The following is a 20,712-nucleotide window of genomic DNA, read 5'->3' as shown; positions in this document are numbered from 1 at the left end:
TACAACAAACAAGACACAGGAACGCAGCACCCAGATGGCTAACTGGAATCAGCCTGAGAAATCCAAGCTAACAAACAGTGTTTGTTTTCGCATACAATTTTTCCGCGCAACTTTTCAAAAAGCCTGTTTATCGGTTATTCCTTGCTGATGTGCAAAGGCACGATAGTGTGCTGGGAGGGACCTCCAGGGAAAATGGCGCTTCATCCCATTTGAGCCTCAGAATACACCTAACCATTCTTATTATTCTTATTTATTATATTTAATAGACCGCCCAATCCCCAAGGGGCTCCTGCTAATAGACCGCTCAATCCCCAAGGGGCACTGCATCAGTGGTTTTCAACCTTCTTAATGCCGCATCCCTTTAATACAGTTCCTCATGTTGTGGTGACCCCCAACCCTAACATTTATCCATTTTACAGATGGAGAACACTGATGCAGAGAGTCTTAGGCAACCCCTGTGAAAGGGTCCTTCGACCCCCAAAGGGGTCACGATCCACAGGTTGAGAACCACTGTGCTAAATGGAGCCAGTTTCTCTCCGCTCTCGCCTCTTCAGATACCAGGGAGCAGCAGTGGTGCAGTGGCTAAGAGCAGGTGCGCTCTGATCTGGAGGAACCAGGTTTGATTCCCAGCTCTGCTGCTTGAGTTGTGGAGGCTTATCTGGGGAATTTAGATTAGCCTCTGCACTTCCACACACGCCAGCTGGGTGACCTTGGGCTAGTCACAGCTTCTCGGAGCTCTCTCGGCCCCACCCACCTCACAGGGTGTTTGTTGTGAGGGAGGGAAGGGCAAGGAGACTGTAAGCCCCTTTGAGTCTCCTGCAGGAGAGAAAGGGGGGATATAAATCCAAACTCTTCTTCTTCTTAAATTCAACAGGTCAACAAGAAAGGATTTGATACAGACCCACTAGTTCTGAGAAAACCGAAGATCGGTAAGTCTCTGAGAGCTTCCAGAAGTAGCCTCCCCCATCCTCCCCCCCTTCATCCTTCCTATTTTCCCAGTTCTTTTATGTTTTTATATAATTATTTTTAACACTGTATTGTTATTATTGTTTATGTTTACTTATTTTTTTAGCCTTTAAATCTTTCTTCCCTGTAATCTTTGTTGGCAAAAACAAAACATTATTTCAAAAAAGAACAAGAACAAGAAACGCATCTGTGGATCCTCTGGTCTTTTATCTAATCTGGCCCTTGGCAACTTCCAAAAGTACATTTTTTTTCTCAGGGCAAAAGTGACGTGCACATCCCAGATTTATTTTGAAAGGTTAAGAAACGAAATGCCTGAGATAATCACACTTGGGACGCATCATGAGAAGACAAGACTCGCTGGAAAAGACAATAATGCTGGGAAAACAATGAAGGCAGCAGGAAAAGGAGATGGATTGTTGCACAATCATGAGATGGATTGATGCACGAAAGGCGGCAAGACCTGTAAATGTCAGGACCTTTTGAAGGTGGTTAAGCCACAAAGTTGCCATTAATCGGAAGCAAGATAGCATCTTGATAGCACGTAACACACATATAGAAAGGGCGCTCCCCTAAATGGCCTTGGTCAAGGAGTACCTGAAGCAGTGTTTCCCAACCTTTTTCGAGGTCAGGGTACCCTTGACCTCACTCTTCATATCTCACAGTACCCCTGCCGCCACCCTCCACCTTCCCCTCCCACTGCCCCTGCTTGCCACACACCCCACCTTCCCCTCCCAGGGTGAAGGGAAGCACGGGGTGGGGGTGGGGGTGGCTGCTGACCTTGTGGCAGGCCCTGCCCCATGGGTCAGTTCCACGTCCTTGCTGGCGCCGGTGGGAGACACCACAAAAATGAGGGGGGCGGGCGGTAGTGTTGCCGCGGTACCCCTGGGACATGCTCACGGCACCCCAGGGTACCAGGGAACCCTGGTTGAGAATGGCTGACCTGAAGGAATCTCTACTCTTGAGAGCAGTGGGTGATAAATAAAATCTCTGTTGGCTTGCAATGCATGAAAAATGGGTGGGTTCATCAGGCAAGGAGTCCGGTAAGGAGGGCACTGAGTCGCAGAGAAGAGCCTGTTCAGGTAGCCACCCATCTGGACTAAGGTGAGACTGCTCTGATTTTGGGACCCCACAGCCAGCAGCTTCAAAATCACTTTGATGGCCACGTACCTGAGAAATGGAACCCTCGATGATAGGCCGAGCACTCTGGACTATCTCCGGGGTCTTGCGGCTTTCCTGGCTTAGAAGGTCCTGCCTTGGGATTTCATGGATGGAGCGCCCCATTTCTTTAATGGTGGTGACCCCGTCATACGGCTTTCCCTTGGTAATGGCACCTTCAAAGCTCCTCGTTGGCGGAGACTCCTTCTTAATCATCTTGGGGTACTTGAGGCCTTCTTCGTAGTTCTCAGATGTAGCTCTTGGCGTACCTTTCCGTGAGAAAAGAAACCATATAACCGAGGAGTCGACAACCTTTAGCACCCAAAGAGCCATTTGGCCCCACCTCCGCCCCCAGACTCCCCAAGCCCTGCCTTCAGCCAAGCGGGTGGGATAGACAGCGGCAGCTATGCCAACAAAGGGAAGTTGCACTTGGGACGCGGTGAGTGCACCTCCTTCCCCACCCCCTCCTTCCTTCCTTCCTTCCTCCGCCGTCCTTTCCTCTCCTTCCCAGGAAGGAAGGAAGGAAGGAAGGAAGGAAGGAAGGAAGGAAGGAAGGAGGTGTGCTCACCGCGTCCCAAATGCAACTTGCCATTGTTGGCATTGCGTTTGCGGAGCTGCAGTATGAGGACAAAAGAGCCACAGGTGGCTCTGGAGCCACGGGTTGCTGACCCCTGGTGTAACCCTTCAGTTAGACCTTCTTAGCTCTGGCAAGCTAATCTGGCGGGTTAATGGGTGGATCTGAACACATATACATTTAGCAGGTCCCGCTTTTAAACAAACAATGCAAATGTTGCGTATCAAAACAGGCACAGAAAACAGACCACAGAAGGATACGAACTGAATTTCAATTGTTCAACCTGCCCATTTGTCAACCAAAATTCCAAGTCACACAACTGAACAGGCAACAAGAAATTCTTGATTGTTTTTTTTTAAAAATACACTAATGACGTATGAAAATAAGGTCTCTGCAAGGCAATACTGCAAGAATCCTAAACCTTTTAAAAAAATAAATGTGTGCTTTGTCCCAGCCTCTACATATTTAATTATGCTTAATTTCATGAGCCCAGGCTAGCCGTATCTTGTCAGGTCTCAGAAGCTAACCAGGGTCAGCCAAGCACACCAGGGGCCAATGCAGAGGCCGGCAATGGCAAACCATCTCTGAATATCCCTTGCCTTGAAAACTCCACTGGGGTCACCATAACACAGTTGTGACGATGTCTGTCTGTCTGTCTGTCTGTCTGTCTGTCTGTCTGTCTGTCTCTGTCTGTCTGTCACACACACACAGGCAAGTTGGACCCATTCATTATTCTGATAAAGGAAAAGTTTTCTTCTGGGGCAAGGGCAGAAGACATCTCATCCACAAGCAACAGAAGAGAGATCCACAATAGCAGAGCTAATTCAAAGGATCTAACCCAATGCAAAAAAAAAAACCACCCAAAATTCTTCAGAGTTCCTTTCCAAAACCAGATGGAAAACAAGAAAGACCTAATTCTTGGGAGAACAGGTGGGAAGGTCAGGCAAGAAAAGCTGACTTAAATGAAAACTCAAGAAGTCTGTACTCAGTAGTGCCACATGGGAGTGTATTTTTGAAACTATCAATCCACTTTCACAACTGTTTGCAAGTGGATTTTGCTATTCCGCACAGCTGCAAAGTGCATTGAAAGTGGATTGAAAGCACATTATTCTGCATGTGTAGAAGGGGCCATAATGTGGTGAAAGTATGATCGCTTCAGTTTAAGTCATTTTAGTTTCTAGGGACAGTTCAAGCTTTCTTTGACCTAGAATTCATTTATGTATTCTTCTGGTGGTCCACAATATCTGTAAAACTGTCTTCCAATACCGTATTTCAAATAAATCTACTTTCTTCCTGTCAGCTTTCTTCATTGTCCTCCTTTCATAACAAGAAATATTATGACATGAATTAACTTGATCTTGGTTGCCAGGGACCCATCCTGACATTTAAGACTCTCTCCTAGCTCCTTCATGGCTGCCCTTCTTAGTTGCAATCTCCTTCTGATTTCTTGGTTGCAGACCCCCAATAATCCAGAAATTTATGATACCGGGGGGGGGCTGTAGGGATTTTCTTTTGACAACCTGTTTTGTTTACACATGCTGAAATGACACATTAAATACATATTTTCTGAACTCCACTGGTGCAGTCGCTTCCATCTTACGTTCAGAACTAAGCAATTAGTAGTATACACTTAGTAGTATGCAATTAGTAGTATACACCTGGATTTGGAGAAAAGCACCCTTCTCTCTACCTTGCATGATGGAGCCAGACAGCACAGTCCTCTCTTTCAGTTCTGAGTGAGGGCTTCCCCGAGGAAGAGCGCGGCAGATTAATCCTAAAAAGATTTTAGGAGTTAGAAAATGACATGAAAGGCTCTCCAGATGGTAGACAGCCACATTGGTGGATGGAAATATCCCAAATACAAGAGCAGCACAGTAAGTCAAATCAAAAACTTTTAATGGCATATTATAAATAGTTAGCAAAGTGCACAGAAGGAAATCATAAACAGATTAAAAGTTTGTTTACGGCAAGGGAACAACTTGTGCCTTTGGCTGAGCAGCACAGTATTTTTATTTAAACCGACAGCCTACTAAAATGTCACGAAATAGACAGCAAACTTTCTAGGTACCCAGAAAACTTCACCAGGATATTCTCTACAAACTCAGAGACATAAGTGAGAAAATCATGTTTCAGGGTATGGCAGAGAAGCCCCTGGTTTATAGACTGTAGTCCCTTAAGACACAACAGAATATACAACTGACTTGGCTGGATTGGATGGTGATGGTGCTCAGTCTAAAACAGATTTTGAGACGCACTGGAGGTTACTGAGATTAGGGATAATTCTTAATTTCGATGCTTCTCCATTTTATTTTATCTTTGCAATTCTGAGTCAGCAAACCTACTTTTGCACCAATTTTTCTGGTTACATCCATATAATTTTTAAAATTTGGGGACACAACGTGAAAGAAAAATGAACGTCAACAACAAAAATAGGAAGGCTCACTACAATGATGAATGAAAATAAAGAGCCACAGATCTGGCCCTCTGTAACAGAAACTCAGTATCAGGCCATTCAATCAGTTATCAGCTTACGGCAAGGATTCCTCCTTTCTTTGCTGAACCTTTTCTACGGGCAAGACCTCTCCCCACAACCGCTCTCAAGATATAGCCAGCTGAAGAGAACCCTGGAGCACATTTTAAGGCACACACTTCTTTTGCACAGGGCTCCAACTGGATCTGTTTTTGCCCTGTGGGAATTCAGAGCACCCCTAGAACATGCCAACCACCATCCACACCACCAAGGGTGATTCATTTCCGGGGAAGACTCGTGAGCCAGCTGTTTTGCAGAGACATTTATCCCCTATTATTGATCATCTCACCTTGTGATAAACCCACAAAGAGCTTCTAAGCATCCCCAAAGTTCCGTACAACACTATCAGAAGTGCGTGGCCCCCAGTCCTCAACATCTGCTTCAAAGGTTATAATCACATTCTTAACATGAAGTGCCTCATAGAAAAGTGGGCTATTTTGCCAGGCTTTTCTTTTTCTTTGGCTGCCATAATTTTGGTTATGGGGCTCGAGGTTGAAGCCTGGATTGCCACCCATAAAATATTGGCTCAAGCTACAATTCAGAACCCCTGATGGTGACCTAAATATAAATCTTTTCAAAGATCAGTCCCAATTCTGTTGGTTCAAAGTCCTCGGGGACAAAATTAGATCCATAGGGATCGATTTGGACAGCATAGGAACTAACAGTGAATTGTATATCTTCAATCTAATCCGGGACAGACTGAGGGACCATGAGCATCATTTCTTCTATCCAACAAAGGCAGCCATATGCTCCCCTCGCTTCCTTGGAATACAGCCAATTTACAGATCCAGAGCTAAATACCGTACATCCATGTATCTACCAAACAACGCAGAGCATTCATGCTAGCACCCTTCAACAGCTTTCCATCAGCTGCCATCTCTGGGAGATACCTTCAAATTCCCAAACATAGACTATGTGGATGCGGATTACCTGACACCTTATCCCATGTCCTTTTGGAGTGCCATCTTCATAGCAATCTGCGTGTGTCTCTGATTCATCATCTGCTGAACTCAAAGATCACCCACTCTAGTTTTCAGGCTACTCACTTTTTGTTAAGTGACAGTAGCTCACTAACTACTTTGGCAGTGGCCAAGTATTTGGAAACTGTTTTAAATATCTACGTTTTAGAGATTTTAAATGACTTCCTATGCATATATTTTGTGATAATCTCTCTTATGCCAATAAAGCTCAAATGAATGAATGAATGAATGAATGAATGAATGAATGAATGAATGAATGAATGAATGAATGAATGAATGAATGAATGAATGAATGAATGAATGAATGAATGAATGAATGAATGAATGAATGAATGAATGAATGAATGAATGAATGAATGAATGAATGGTTACGAGGGACTGCTTTCCAGTGAAGGCAGCAACCAGCCTCACAATACTCCATGAGACATGCCTCGGACAAAGCAGCAGAGAGAGGAGACAGGGAGGGGGTAAGGTGCCAGACAGTTATAGCAGCAGCATGTCTACCATCTAGCATCTTTTGTGCAGTCTCTTCTGAATGTGTGGTGAAACCCGAGGGAATTTTTCTGGGGGGAGGAGGGCCTACAGCAGCCCCAGATTCCAACGCATGCCTGGGCCACCAGACCTTAAAACAGCTCGTAAACCAATCTCCTGTGCCCTTTGTGGTTAACACAAAGCTATTTTAATCAGTGTTCTCAACCTGCAGGTTTTCTAACTTTGGAACAGAAGACACATGCAGAAGGAGAAAAAGAGAGACCATTCTGCTTGATTGATCCAAAACTTATTCACTTGACGTAACCCTTTCACCCCATCCTGCCTCCATAATTGGTGGTTCTCCTCCTCATTTAATCCTCACAAGCACCTTTTCAGGTGTTCCAGTCATTACTCCACACTGATTACAGATGTAACAAACGGTGGAGGAGGAGTGCATAACTCAAGAGCCTGTCAGCACACTCAACAGGGATCATGGGAAGCCTCCAAAGTCACAGCCCAGTTCGGATTCCTTCCTGGCCCCAAATATAGGGGGATGCTCAGAGATACAAGTTAGCCAGTTTACCTTCTAGTGGTGCAGAGACTGGAGATTCTCTCATCGACATCCCTTGCTTGATGTTTCCTTCTATGGAATCGTAGGATCTCTTCAGGCTCATTTCGTGAGCGGTCCTTGGGCTACGGGTGCCCTCTCGGACGTTCTTAATGGCTGTTGGAATTATACAAACATGTTAATTAAAAACATAATAAGGTCCCGAAGTTCCCAAGGAAATCCTGCTAGCCAGAATTGATCACAGCCCGGATGTCAGTTGTATTCTCAAACGCCCAAATTTGCTGGTTGTCAATCCATATTTCTGTGCCATGCACCTGCAGTGCCAAGTGCTACACTCACCATCATAGGTTATGATGTGCCCGCTCTTGCCTTCATAAATGACATGGCCTTTGGCCGCCGCTGACTCATCTCTGCACTTCTCGGGGCTGCTGTCCTCCGTGGCAAGCCTGGTAATGGTTCCTTTCAGCAATACATCAGCCGCAATCCCTGACTGAGACAGAGCCGGTGTCCCCTGCAATGAAAACAACACAACGTAGAAGTCTAGCATAGATGGAACAGGGACAACAAATGGAACTTCCAAGTCCAGCTGCAGTCCATCTCCAAATTTATCCTAGATGCTTGGGAAGTGTCCGACGTGTGATGTAATACAAAATCCAGCATATTGATCTTGTTTGCTGTGTATAACTGTTTTGTGTATTATTATTATGTAATATTATTACATTATTAATATATATTGACATAATATGTAATAATAATAATAATAATAATAATTTGGAGATGGATTATTATTATATATTAAGGTGTTGTGCAGCGTTGCCATTAAGGCTGCTGCTGCTACAAGGCTACTACATAAGGCTACACATACATACATACACATACATTGGTTTATAGGACCTTCCTCCCTAAGGGTCTCAGGGTGGTGGACAACATATAATAGAGAACAATAACAGGTTAAAATCCAGTAAATATAGAATTAGTAATGTGCTCTAATAAAAAAATAAATCCCTGGTTTACTAGTAGGGAGGACCTTTGAGACTCTAGATAAAGCAGTAATTACCTTATCAGTTCCCCTGCCAGCATGGCCCTACCATCATTCGGCAGGGCTGATGGGAATTGTAGTCCATAACATCTGGAGTGCCAAAGGTTCGCCACCACTGCCCTACCCCATTAAAATACAACATTATTAAATGTTGGGGACAACACAGAAGAGACAACACAGAACCCTTTGCTCCTGCTTGTATACTACCTGGAAGAATCTGGTTAGCTAACTGTGGGGACTAGATGTACCTCGGGACTAAACCAGCATGGATCTAAGAAGGGACATTACCATCTTGGAGTGCATCACTAGAGAAGATTCTAAAAGAGGAGATACAGCTTTGGAGGTAGAATGCATTTAGGTATTCAGAGCAACTGAGATACAGGAAGTTGGAAATACGAGTGAATGTCGATGCTCTCGAGTACAGAGAGAGCACATAAAAGGCATTGTACGGCTATTGTGAGCAAAGCTGTGTGATTTTATGATGGACTTTGCCTGGGCTGTACCATTTCAGAATGGAGGTAGGGGAACGGCACATCTGAACACTCCCGCAATACAAGGAATTTCTGGCATGCAGGAAACTAGCAAGGCCAAAGAAAAGGTTATGCCAGATTCTTTTTTTCTCTGATAAGCTCGGTTTTTATATGCATGCAATCGTATGGGGAACCACTAAAAGTAAAGTGGAGTCCAGCGATGGATTCAAACACATTATTTGCCATTACTGTGCCTTTAGTTCCAAGATTTATCTTATGCCTTTCTATCTAATCAAGGCGCTATGGAGCTGAAGCTGAAAAAGATGTGGACAGCAACAGCGAGCTGACGACAAGAGGCAACCACGACGGGGAAAGGAGAAACAGCCTTTCGATGGCTGTACAGAAAAGGAGAAAGGCCATCGCTTTCACATCCTGGGCTATGTGGAGTCTCTTCAAAGGCACTCTGGTATTACTCATGCGAGTAGCAGAGAGCTGGACTAGATGTGACTCTGGTCTGATCCAGCTGGCTTGTTCTTATGTTCTTATGAGAACCTGAAGGGAGGTTGTGTTCTTTTGAAGTATCAGCGTCACAACACAGGATGCAATACCTGAGTGATGGAGCCTCGCAGGGAAGCCATCGTTTCAACAGAAACTTTGCTGGATGGAGTCCCTCGGGTTATTATGTTTTCCTTTCTTGGATGTTGCTTTCGTGTTACCGCATCTTTGGATTGAAGGTATAAAATGGACCGGGCCAGTTAAAATGCAGTGACACCCCTTCCCTCAAGTATGCTGACTTGCAAATAAACTGGACCCTCAAATTGATGTGTTGAAGGCTTTCATGGTCGGTTGATTCAATTGGAGTTGTGGAAGGGCTTTCCGGGCTGTTGTGGCCATTTCAGAGTTCTAATGGATCTTGTTCCTAACGTTTCGCCTGCATCTGTGGCTGGCATCTTCAGAGGTATATCACAGAGGGAAGTTTGTTACACACTGAATTGTCAAGCGCCATCTGGGTTTCCGGAATCGATTTGGTGTTGTGTGGTTTCCGGGCTGTAAGGGAAGTCGGCTTAAAGAAAGATTCTCTCCCTGATCGCTTACTGCACCATCTGTGGCTGGCATCTTCAGAGGATCCTCTGAAGCCACAGATGCAGGCGAAACGTCAGGAGAGAATGCTGCTAGAACACGGCGATACAGCCTGGAAACCACACAGCACCCAACTGTTACACACTGTTACACACTGTTCACAGTATGTAACAGACTTCCCTCTGTGATACACCTCTGAAGATGCCAGCCACATGTTAGGAACCAGATCCACCAGACCACGGCCACACAGCCCGGAAAACCCACCACAACCACTCATGCCAATTGTTCCTGTTACGTGATAAAGTTATCATCCTTGGTAGGAATGTATTCATCCGCGCCCCCCCCCCACCTCCCATCCCTTTAACAACAATTACGTTTTCAAGATGAGGATGACTATTTTATCAAGCAGCTCACACACTGCACATGGTTCTCCCTTGCCCCCGTTCCATCCTCTCACCAACCCTGTGAGACAGGTTAAGTTGAGAGAATAGAACTGGGATCACCCAATAAGCTTCCTGGTGGAGGAGGAATTTGAACCCAGGTCTGCAACACCAAGACTCAGACCATTACACCATGCTGGCTTTCTGCTGTGTGTAGAATGCATATATAGATAATACTGGCAATTCCAATGACAGCAATGAGGAGGGGTCCAGAGTGCCCCATGAATAGCTCAGCAACAATACACTGAGCCCAAACCCTGTTATACATCTCAACTAGGCTTGCCAGCTGGCCTGCCTACAGAAGACCACCTCTCCCTCCCACCCCCATCAGCTGTGTTCAATCCTTTGAGCAGAGGGAGAAAAATGCAGGGGAGAGTCAAATACTTTGACCCCACTCCCGTTCAGCATCCTCATTGCTCTAGGAATTTTTCTGTGACGATCATTACTGCAGAAATTAGGAGGATTCCTAGAGCATTGCAAACTCTGTAAGGTCACTCCCGCATGACAAAAAGGAAGTGATGTCAGGGTGTCTGTGACCCTCCCATATTCCCCAGACTCTGCCCTGAAAGGCTACTGTACATTTCAGCTGCAGGGCTGGCCACCCAATCTCAACCTGGTCTCATTCTCTAGAGGGGTCAGCCATTTGGGCAAGCCGAGAAAAACTTCACAGGTCTGCCCAGCTCATCTTTCCAAGTGCCCTAGTAAGCACATGATAGGTGTCTACACCCCCCTCTCCCCCATGTAGCAGATGCCTCAACTGACTATCATTAAAAACTGTGTTTACAGAAGTGTGTTTATTGACTTAAAACATTTTTGTCTGGTCTCAAGGTAACTAACGAAACAACAGCAAACTGCAAACATGCAAAAACAGTAGAACATCAACAAGATAAAAATAACAAACCGATCTCCCCTTGCCTTTCCCTTCCTCCAAAAAGCCATTTAAAAAAAACCCTCTCTCTGTTTTCTCCTTTAATATGCTAACAGCAGACCAGGGGACCTGGTTTCGAATTGTGAAACCAAATGGAAGTAATCTATTCACTGTCTTAAAAATAATGAAGAGGCACTTGTATGTTTCTGGGTGCTTTTGCCAAAGACAATATTTCTGATGAGAAGATTTTTGGCGGTCTGAGAGTTCACAAACACACACATAGCACCTCCCACCATCTTGAGTAGAGCCCCTTCCAGCCTTCTAGAGCAAAGAGAATGCCATTCAGCTCCCTGACAAAACTTTTTGCTGAACAAACTGATTTTGGGCTACTGACCTCGAACCACACCTTCATGCTGGGCTCTGACCAACAGGCCCTCAGGTTGAGAGTTCTGGCTCCTGGGAGAGAATTCTTCCTGCTTGATGTACGGCATGGATGCTTTAAGGAAGAAAAGGAAACAAGTTGGGAGGGGAGACCATCCCAGATACCATCTACGCCTTGCATGGGTGCCCACAACTGAAGTCCACACACTGGCAGCCACGCAGAGCTGGTTTTTAACAAGGGAAGAAAGCGTTGGGGCTCAGGCGTTAGTGGCAGCAAACTGAAGGGGTCGGGCCCTCAGAAGTGCCCCAAAACCCCAATGTGGTCCTCAGATAACTAACAATGATAGAGCTCACACTAAAGCTTGAAGTATACACATCTGCATTCATGCAACCCCCTCCCGCTTTGACTCTTTCTTACTGAGGGCTGCCGATCTCTAGACAGGAAATGGAGATCTCTAGACAGGAAATGGAGACCAGAATTACAACTGATCTCCAGACTTCAGAGATCAGCTCCTTTTCAGAAAACGGTGGCTCTGGAAGGGGGACTCTATGGCATCATGACCCATGGAAGTCCTTCCCCTCCCCAAGTTCCACCCCCAAACCTCTGGGAAATTTTCCAACCTGGAGTTGGTAACCCTATCTACACCCCCCACAATTATCTGTCTTTCAGTGCCTACCAAGAGAGTTCTTTTTGTTCTCAGAGTAAGAAAGGAGGAGATTCTGAGAGAATCTGAAAAACCGTTGGCTAGAGGAGCTAAATGCATCTTCATCAATAAATATGTTTTACTAGCATTAGACACAGGTGTCAAACTCACGCCCCTCCAGATGTTATGGACTACAGCTCCCATCATCCGCTGCCAGAATGATGCTGGTGGGGGATGATGGGAACTGTAGTCCATAACATCTGGAGGGGCGCGAGTCTGACACCTATGCATTAGAACAGGGGTCTGCAACCTGCGGCTCTCCAGATGTTCATGGACTACAAATCCCATCAGCCCCTGCCACCATGGCCAATTGGAGAACATCTGGAGAGCCGCAGGTTGCAGACCCCTGCATTCGAACGTAACCCTGCTGAAAACTTTTATCAAAAAGACAGAAGAGATTTGGGTCAATGCATTTATCAAAACATATGCAAAGGGTTTTTTTTTTAAAACTCCTTCAGGTTCTCTTCCCCAAAAATGTTACGAAGACGGCGCATCTCTGTCATCTTCCTCCGTGGAAAGTTATTTATTTGTTCAGAAATCTGTACTCGGCTTCTACGTCCAACGAGAACACAAAGTGTTCTTACAAAATAGTTCTCCTTGCTTCCATTTTGTCATCGCAACAACCCTGTGAGGTTAGGCTACAAGAAAGTGACTGGTCCAAGGCCACTCTGTGGCAGAGTGGGGATTCAAAGGGTCTCCGTCTGCCTTTCTGACCATTACTGTCAGAATATGGGGACAAAAGTAGTGTGAGCACAGGATCTCGGCTGTTTGCACATGCTGCTCTCTAGGAGGTTCTTACCTGATTTGGCAGACTCCTGTTGTCGCGGCAGGCCTAGAGATATGGAACCCACAGAAGGCTTTGGTGGGTCTTGGCTATAAGACGACTGACTGTGGGACGTTAAGTAAGTTCCAGGTGTCCCCTAGAAGAAAAAAAAAGTGTAATATTAGTGCCACAGCTTACGTGCACTACCACATAAAATTGGATCACAGTGCTAGTATTCAGATTCAGCATTCCAGTGCCACCGCCACCCACCCCGAGTCTACTGTGCACCCTGGGGAATCTTCATATCAGCAAGCCCCCCTCTGGTTCCAAGTTTTGGCTGACAGGACCTAAGTTTTATTTATTTTATTTATTTATTTATAATTACATTTGTATATCGCCCCATCCCCTGAGGGCTCTGGGCGGTGAACAACAAAATAATATTCCAGAAACAATAATAACAATAAATAATCAATATAAATATACATATTTAAAACATGAAACTACAGCATTCCACTTGGCGTCCAGGATTTAAAACTAACAAACTAACGGTAGATCTAATTACAGCTCCCAAGATGTTAAAAGGGAAAGAAAAAGTTGAAGTCAAAGGACCAGCCCTGTCTACCCATCCAACATAGAGATGTCAGGACCCAGGTTTCAGTTCTGAGGGACTCTCAGAGGGGCCTTCTCAGCTGTTGTCCCAGTGTATCGGGAACTCCCTTCCCCTGGAGAAAAGATCAATGTCATCTCTTCAGACAGGTCACACCATCCTACAGATGGCCCTATTTCAGAAGGCCATTTGATAATTCAATTGGTGGATAAACAACTCTGTCCTTATGGTGATTTGGTACACAAATGTATGGACTGGATTTGATCATTGCATTTTGCCAGTGCCTTCACAATCCACTTGTGCAAACCACCTTTCACTGACACAAAACACCTTGTGCCAAAGGAAAACACCTTGCACAACACCACCGCGATGCAATAAAATGGTAGGATCCAGCCCTATGATATTTTATTTTATGGTTTGGATTTACCAGTTCGGGGAGCCTCAAAGAATCCAAGAAGCAGTACCCAAACTTACTAATCATACATCATAGTCGTCTCCCAGTCTTATAGTCTGAACTACAAAAACTTTAAAGCTATTGTGCAGCCATTTCCCCCTTACCTGTGAAATAGAACCTCCCATAATGAAAGACGGTTTCTCTGATGGCATCACTGTTTTGGAAGATGGAATCAGTGGGGGTGGCGGTCTGGTGGGCCGCGTTGTTGGAGGCCGGACCCCTTCAGGTAGGCTGGTTATTACTTGATGAGGAGCTGGCTGGAGAACTAAGGAGTGAGGGAAAGAAAATAAGATGTTTCAGGCTACATACAGAATATTTATACTCTATCTGATTTTTAAAATACAGTAAATATTTAAAAGTTGACAATTACAAGCAGCAATGATAATGAAAACATATGTTCACACAGCAAAGAGAATTTCAACAGACTTCAGCATCAAAAAATAAACAGAAGAGGTAATATTTATACCTCACTTTTTCTCTACCTTACAATTACAAGCGGCTTGCAATTGCCTTCCCCTCCCCACAACAGACACCTTGAGAGGCAGGTGGGGCTGAGAGAGTTATGAGAGAACTGTGACTAACCCAAGGTCATCCAGCAGGCTTCATGTGTTACAGTGGGGAAACAAACCTGGTGCACCAGATTAGCGTCCACTGCTCATGTGGAGGAGTGGGGAATCAAACCCGGTTCTCCAGATTAGAGTCTGCCACTATTGGCCATTACACCACGCTGGCTCACTACAGGGCTCTGCTAAATCTGCACACAGAGGATTTTCCACTAAACTGGGATCTGCTCGTTTTTATGGAATCTTGGGAGAGCCCCTGCTTTAAATTTTTCAAGTTTCTACCCCTCATGGGCAAAAGCAAATCCCTTGAACTCCCCACTTCCGAAAAGCTTACATTGTCATGTCCACACCATCGTGGGCCTGGCATTTCACACGTTCACAATCAGCTGTAAATGGCCTAGCGGCCCTAGTCATTATCGTTGCTCAAGGGTACCCTTCCCCCCCACCCCCCGCTTGCATATAACTAGTCAATAGACTTTGGCCATTCATCCTTATCTGCCTTCCTGAAGGAGTGAACTGTCTGTCCCAAACAATGCTTCTATTCTCACCATCGTTCTACATGCTGATATTATGGGACTGCGAGGGTGGGGGGAATTTGGGTTGAACCTTTTCTGTAACTCACAGGTATATACCAGAGGTCAGAGAGCCAAACTTTAGCTTCGACTATCTGAGCCTTTGGGCTGATACAGTTCCATTAAAGCTCTTGAAACCTTCTTGAGTCTCGACTGATGACTGGAGTAACAGACCCCAACATATATACAAACTGCCTGAAATCACTCAAAACAATTGGGCGGGGAATTATGCCAAAAATATATGCAAGTATACTTGCAACCCCATCTGAGGAACATTTACTGAAAATTAAATCTCAACCAATTTACTGAGACTCACTTCCCAGTAAAAGTGAGCAGTATTGTAGCCTATGATGGTAGCCTTCATTTCAACCAAAAGTGTACATTTTGTGAGTTCCAATTTAGAAAAAAAATTGCCACACCACATGCACGACTAAAGCTTGAGAAAACAAATCTCTAAACTGAACAGCAATTGAAGCAACTATATTCTGTGGGAAACAAGATACCTGGCGGAACGCTGTAGCGAGCTGCATTCATGTCTGGCTGTGGAGAGGCCTTGCTGACCCCTTGCGGAGACAGGCGATAGGGTGAGGCGGATCTCACCACCGTATTCTGCATCTGTGCTTCTTGTTCCATGGCACGCTTCACTTCAGCGTAAGGCATGTAGGCAACTGGTTTCCCTGTGGAAGCGGAAGGTGCTAGAATGAGAGGCAGCCATGGACATAGTACATAAACAAAGGGAACATAGTGAAATTGTTCTCTTGTGCTCAAAAAGAAAATCAAGCTACTTGCAACTTGGAGGTTGTCTCTTAAAGCCAAGTGGCAGGAAAATCCAGCAAATTGGAAAAAAAAGTTCCACACAAATGTGTTATCAGATGATGGAACTCATTGCCACCAGATATTGTGATCACCGTCACTAGTTCAGATGACTGAACAAGTCAGATACAGGCAGGAGGATAAGTCTAACCACAGCTAAAAGCCACAATGGCTAAGGTGAGCCTCCGTATTCAGAGGAAGTACACTGCTGAGTATAGGATCATTACCACTACCATATCAAGTTGCCAGCTTCCCTGGGGCACTCTGTTATTTGAAAGAATGCAGGGCAAGAATATCTTTGATCTGATCCACTAGGCTCATCCTTATGATCTTAAACGATTATTTTAATGTGCATAACTATGTCTAACAATAAACTGGCGTGCTTCCATCCACAGATGAGGCCAGAGTCTCGACGCATTTGGGGAATTCCTCAGTACATAGGAAAAAAAATAACTTATCAAATTAACCAAAAGAAAAACAGGCCAGATGAGAACTGAAACCGCTGCAGAATGCTGAAAGCGGCCAAACGGAAGGGGGAGAGAACCCAACCAGCTTTCTCAAGCCCTGCAGAGCTTTGCAAAGGTTCTGGATAATACAATGAAAGTCCACTAAGCTAACCAGAACCAAGATGTGTACCACTCTCAAAAAGGCTTCAAGGTTAGTGGAACATAAATCCCATATGTCTGTGCTTCCAAAATGTACAAAAGTTTGGTTGGAGACAGGTACACATGCAGGTTCCAGTTAGCTTAGTGAACTATCACTGTATTACAGAGCCTTTGCTTTGTACTACACAGGATTTTTATCACTGTTATTAGGGTCTCCGTTTCAGATACCTTGTGGTACTGTTGTATTGTTTCTTTGTCTCTCCTCTCCCCTTGAACTGGCTCTCAGCCGTTCTCAACATTCTTGTGCCTCAGGTCTTATCCTGCCTCTTCTGGGGAGAAGATTCTTTTCTCCTGTACGCCTCGGGAATCTGGCTGGTAAGTTAAAACCCCTGATTTCGCCGTCTATCTCTTAGTTTTGCAATTTTGTAGCTGACTGAAGCCACCCACTTTACAAGTAGACATAGTGATTCTTCATCCTATCAATGGAGGGAGTTATCTGCACATTCGCACCAGAGCGATTTCCTTTGGTATGTGTGTGTGTGTGTGGTTGCCTCTTGTTTCCTCCGTAAGTGCAAAAAACGAGCAACCCAGAATATTCCTGAATGCAAAAGGAGGACAGTTCACCTACCATCCCACTCAAGGCTTGGACTCTTGGATGTGCCACAGGGACTGGCAGACCTCCGGCAGTCCACCTCCATTTGCTCTTGCCTCTGGCGCTGCTGATCCTCTAGCATGGTGGACTTGTGCATGGCTTTAATGTGCTGCTGCAAGAGCGTGTAGCCGCTCATCGGGATCCCCTGGGGCAGCCCTTGCAACGTAGAAGAGACCTGCAAGAGAGGAACACCCCAGGACTGAAGAACAGCCACACCACACCACTAATTCAGATCTCACCGTGACCTTTTAACAGCAAGCGTGGGCTTTCAAGACACCCCTTGGATCTCGCACCTGGTTCTCAGTAAGAAGAAGAGTTGGATTTATATCCCCCCTTTCTCTCCTGCAGGAGACTTAAAGGGGCTTACAAACTCCTTTCCCTTCCCCCCCTCACTACCCTGTGAGGTAGGTGGGGCTGAGAGAGTTCAGAGAGAACTGTGACTGGCCCAAGGTCACCCAGCAGGAATGGTGCAGAAACAAATCCGGTTCACCAGATAAGCCTCTGCCACTCAGGTGGAGGAGTGGGGAATCAAACCCGGTTCTCCAGATTAGAATCCACCTGCTCTTAACCACTACACCATGTCTCGGCTGCTGTAGCGCACCACAGACCGCAGGAGGGACAGTAAGAATGACTTGCTCAAAGGGAATGAGCTGTTTTTACAGCTGAGTGGAGAGTTGAAGTTGGGGTTCCAACTTCCAAAGAAAAGCTTTGGGCTAAGCAGGTTGGTACCGGGGGCCCTTGAGCCCAAAAGTGGTGCCACCTTGCCTCTTAATTGCCAACGGGGAAAAGGAGGATTTGGATGGACAACTTTTCAAAGCACTTATTTTTTGCAGCAAGGGACCTTAGCCCTTCACCCCCCTTCCTTTCATAAAGCAGCCCTCCTGCAAAGGGCTTTGGCTAGTACAGTATTTACGGAAGTTGTTTTGAATCCTTGAGTGTTGCACATCCCCTCTGAGGCCGATGCAGCATTAGAGACCAGTGGGGTGCCTCCTCCTGCTAAGAACATACCATGGGTGGGATTATGGCGGCTCGATGCTGGAGCTGCTGTAGGTCCATGTGCCCTTGCTTAATGGTGGATGATACTAGCAGTGGCCCCGTGGGGTTCAGTAAGGAAGGCTTTGAGTCCATTGTGTAGAGTCTGGAAGAAAAATTAACATTGAAAAAGGTAAACTGAAGAACCTGGCCAAGAGCTGTGGAGTAAAACTGACTTTATGAATACAATTCATCTGGAGAGTAAAGTACTTTCGGGGTGGCTGAAGGGATGAAGCTTCTGTCAGCGATTGGCTCACCTGACTATATGTCACAGAAAAGCCTCAGGCAGCTATTGGTGGAGCTGACTGACTCTAAAGAGGGATAAGGCAGACAGGGAGCCAAAGAAAAGAGGGAGAAGGATGCCTGACCCCGACGAAGACTGCTCCAGTGCGCTGTACCTGTTTGGCCATGGCAAGGAAGATGGGGTTTTTCCCAGTACCCTGAAAGGCTTGTGTATCTCTCTGATGGCACTGGGGAATGTTGACCAAGGAAGATAGCTTCTAGGTCAGTGATGGCGAACCTTTTCGAGACCAAGTGCCCAAATTGCCACACAAAACTAATTTATTTATCGCAAAGTGCCAACACGGCAATTTAACTTGAATACTGAGGTTTTAGTTTAGAAAAACCGGTTGGCTCCAAGGCGCGCATTACTTGAGAATAAGCTTGGTGGTAGTCGGTGGCTCTGCTTTGAAGCAACTGTGCAACTCTTCCAACTGGTGAATCATGACCCTAGGAGGGTTTACTGAGAAGCAAGACCCATTGCTTCCAACTGGTGAATCATGACCCTAGGAGGGTTTACTGAGAAGCAAGCCCCATTGCTTCCAACTGCTGAATCATGACCCTAGGAGGGTTTACTGAGAAGCAAGCCCCAGGTAAAGGATCAAACTTCAGTTCTTCCCCAAAATTAGGTCTTCGGTTTAATGCTAATAATCGAACCCAGTGGCCCAGGCCAGCCTAGATGTGTGTGTGGGAGGGGGGGGGGGGCGACTCTGTCTGTGCATGCCCAGAGAGGGCTATGAGTGCCACCTCTGGCACCCGTGCCACAGGTTCGCCACCACTGTTCTAGGTAATGGAAAAGAGCTATGCACGCACAGTGCACGGTGAATGAGAGTAACAAAGTGGCCTGCCATTGTTGGCAACTGGATTTTGATCGCAATGGACTGGGGGCCAAAATTAACACAGGGATTCTTATAGTAACTCTGCTTTTTCAGCAATGCTTGAGAGGCAGGAGCCACAACAGCCCAGCAACTCAGGAAAGTATGAGAATCACTAAACTGTCTTTCTTGGACAGACCACACGGTAAGGCCGCTGGGACGCACCACCTCACCTCTGCCTGTCAGGTTCTCCATCCACTTCCTCGTCGGCACTGCAGGTGGCGCTCGAATCGTTGTCTGAATTCGCTTCCAGCCTCTGGGCACTGGCCTGTGGGGCAGGCCCGAAGTCCATGTCCTCCTGCTCGAGTTTCTCCCTGGGTTTGCACCCGTCCCTCTCTTTGGCATCGGCCTCCATTTTCACTTGGACGTCTTCCGGGAGCCTGGCTTCGGCCTCGACAGGCTCCACTTTGGGATGCACGGCCAGGTTCAGCACGGGCTTGGCATCGATCATCTGGCTCCGATTCTCCACGTCCATGGAGTCCTCCCCCTCGGTTGTGGCCTCCTCTTTCACCTGGAACTCTGCGCTCTCGTTTTCAGCCAGCTTTGTGCTCTGAGCTGGCAAGGGAGGGGACGCTGCTGGGGAAGCTTTAATGGTCGACTCCTGCTCAACGGCTGCCTCTGCGGTTATCCTGGAAGAGCTGCTCTCAGCCGGGGCATCTTCCAAGGACTTGGCAGCTTCCGCCGGGGAAGGAGAGGGAGCACTTTCGGTATCCGAGCTATTTTCAGCACCTGGAAAAGGCATTAAGTCAAGAGTAAGCATTCTAAAAGTAATTAAGCAGCATTAATTGGATACCAAATTGTTCCCTGCTTAGCACTTAATACTTCTGTGCAGGGATCGAGATGAATTCTGCACTTCTGCGACCGGACCATACAAGCCAAGTCGCATGGCTCTTTGGAAAATCTGTCCTTCCTTCCAGCTCCTTAGCGATAAAACTGACCTGGGCCGTGGCCGTATCCTGCCTTGACTACCACAAATTTCTCTCTGACCTCCGCAGCTCTAGCTAGAAATCTGCCTTGAAGACCATTCGCTTATTTTGTCATTCAGACCAGGCAACTAGCCTCCTCCAATCCCTTCACCAGCTCCCCATCCCTTGTGTCCTGGCCCACAAAGCCCTTCACCGGCTTGACCCGGTCATTCTTGCAGTACTCGCACACCAACAAGATACACAGTGAAAAAGTGCCGAATTAGAACTCAACAAGAACACATCAAGGGTGCAGGTGTGGTGTCAGATCAGGATCTGGGACACACAGGTTTGAACCTCCACTCTGCC

The 20,712-nt window shown here is 46.1% G+C and overlaps 1 protein-coding gene across 1 annotated transcript in view; it reads right to left on the bottom strand.

The window, feature by feature from the left end:
• Positions 1-20,712, bottom strand: part of NCOR1 (nuclear receptor corepressor 1) — a 154,224-nt gene that overhangs the window by 35,938 nt on the left and 97,574 nt on the right. The window contains 12 exon segments of the mRNA XM_048518672.1: positions 2,134-2,390; positions 4,386-4,469; positions 7,260-7,400; positions 7,584-7,755; positions 9,362-9,446; positions 11,514-11,637; positions 13,026-13,146; positions 14,155-14,315; positions 15,689-15,862; positions 17,232-17,430; positions 18,264-18,393; positions 19,615-20,170. Coding sequence (XP_048374629.1) covers positions 2,134-2,390; positions 4,386-4,469; positions 7,260-7,400; positions 7,584-7,755; positions 9,362-9,446; positions 11,514-11,637; positions 13,026-13,146; positions 14,155-14,315; positions 15,689-15,862; positions 17,232-17,430; positions 18,264-18,393; positions 19,615-20,170 — 2,204 coding nt within the window.

This window comes from Sphaerodactylus townsendi, linkage group LG16, assembly GCF_021028975.2.
Source record: "Sphaerodactylus townsendi isolate TG3544 linkage group LG16, MPM_Stown_v2.3, whole genome shotgun sequence".
Taxonomy (NCBI): domain Eukaryota; kingdom Metazoa; phylum Chordata; class Lepidosauria; order Squamata; family Sphaerodactylidae; genus Sphaerodactylus; species Sphaerodactylus townsendi.
Note: the sequence above shows the minus strand (reverse complement) of the source record. Positions and strands in the feature narration are given on the sequence as shown.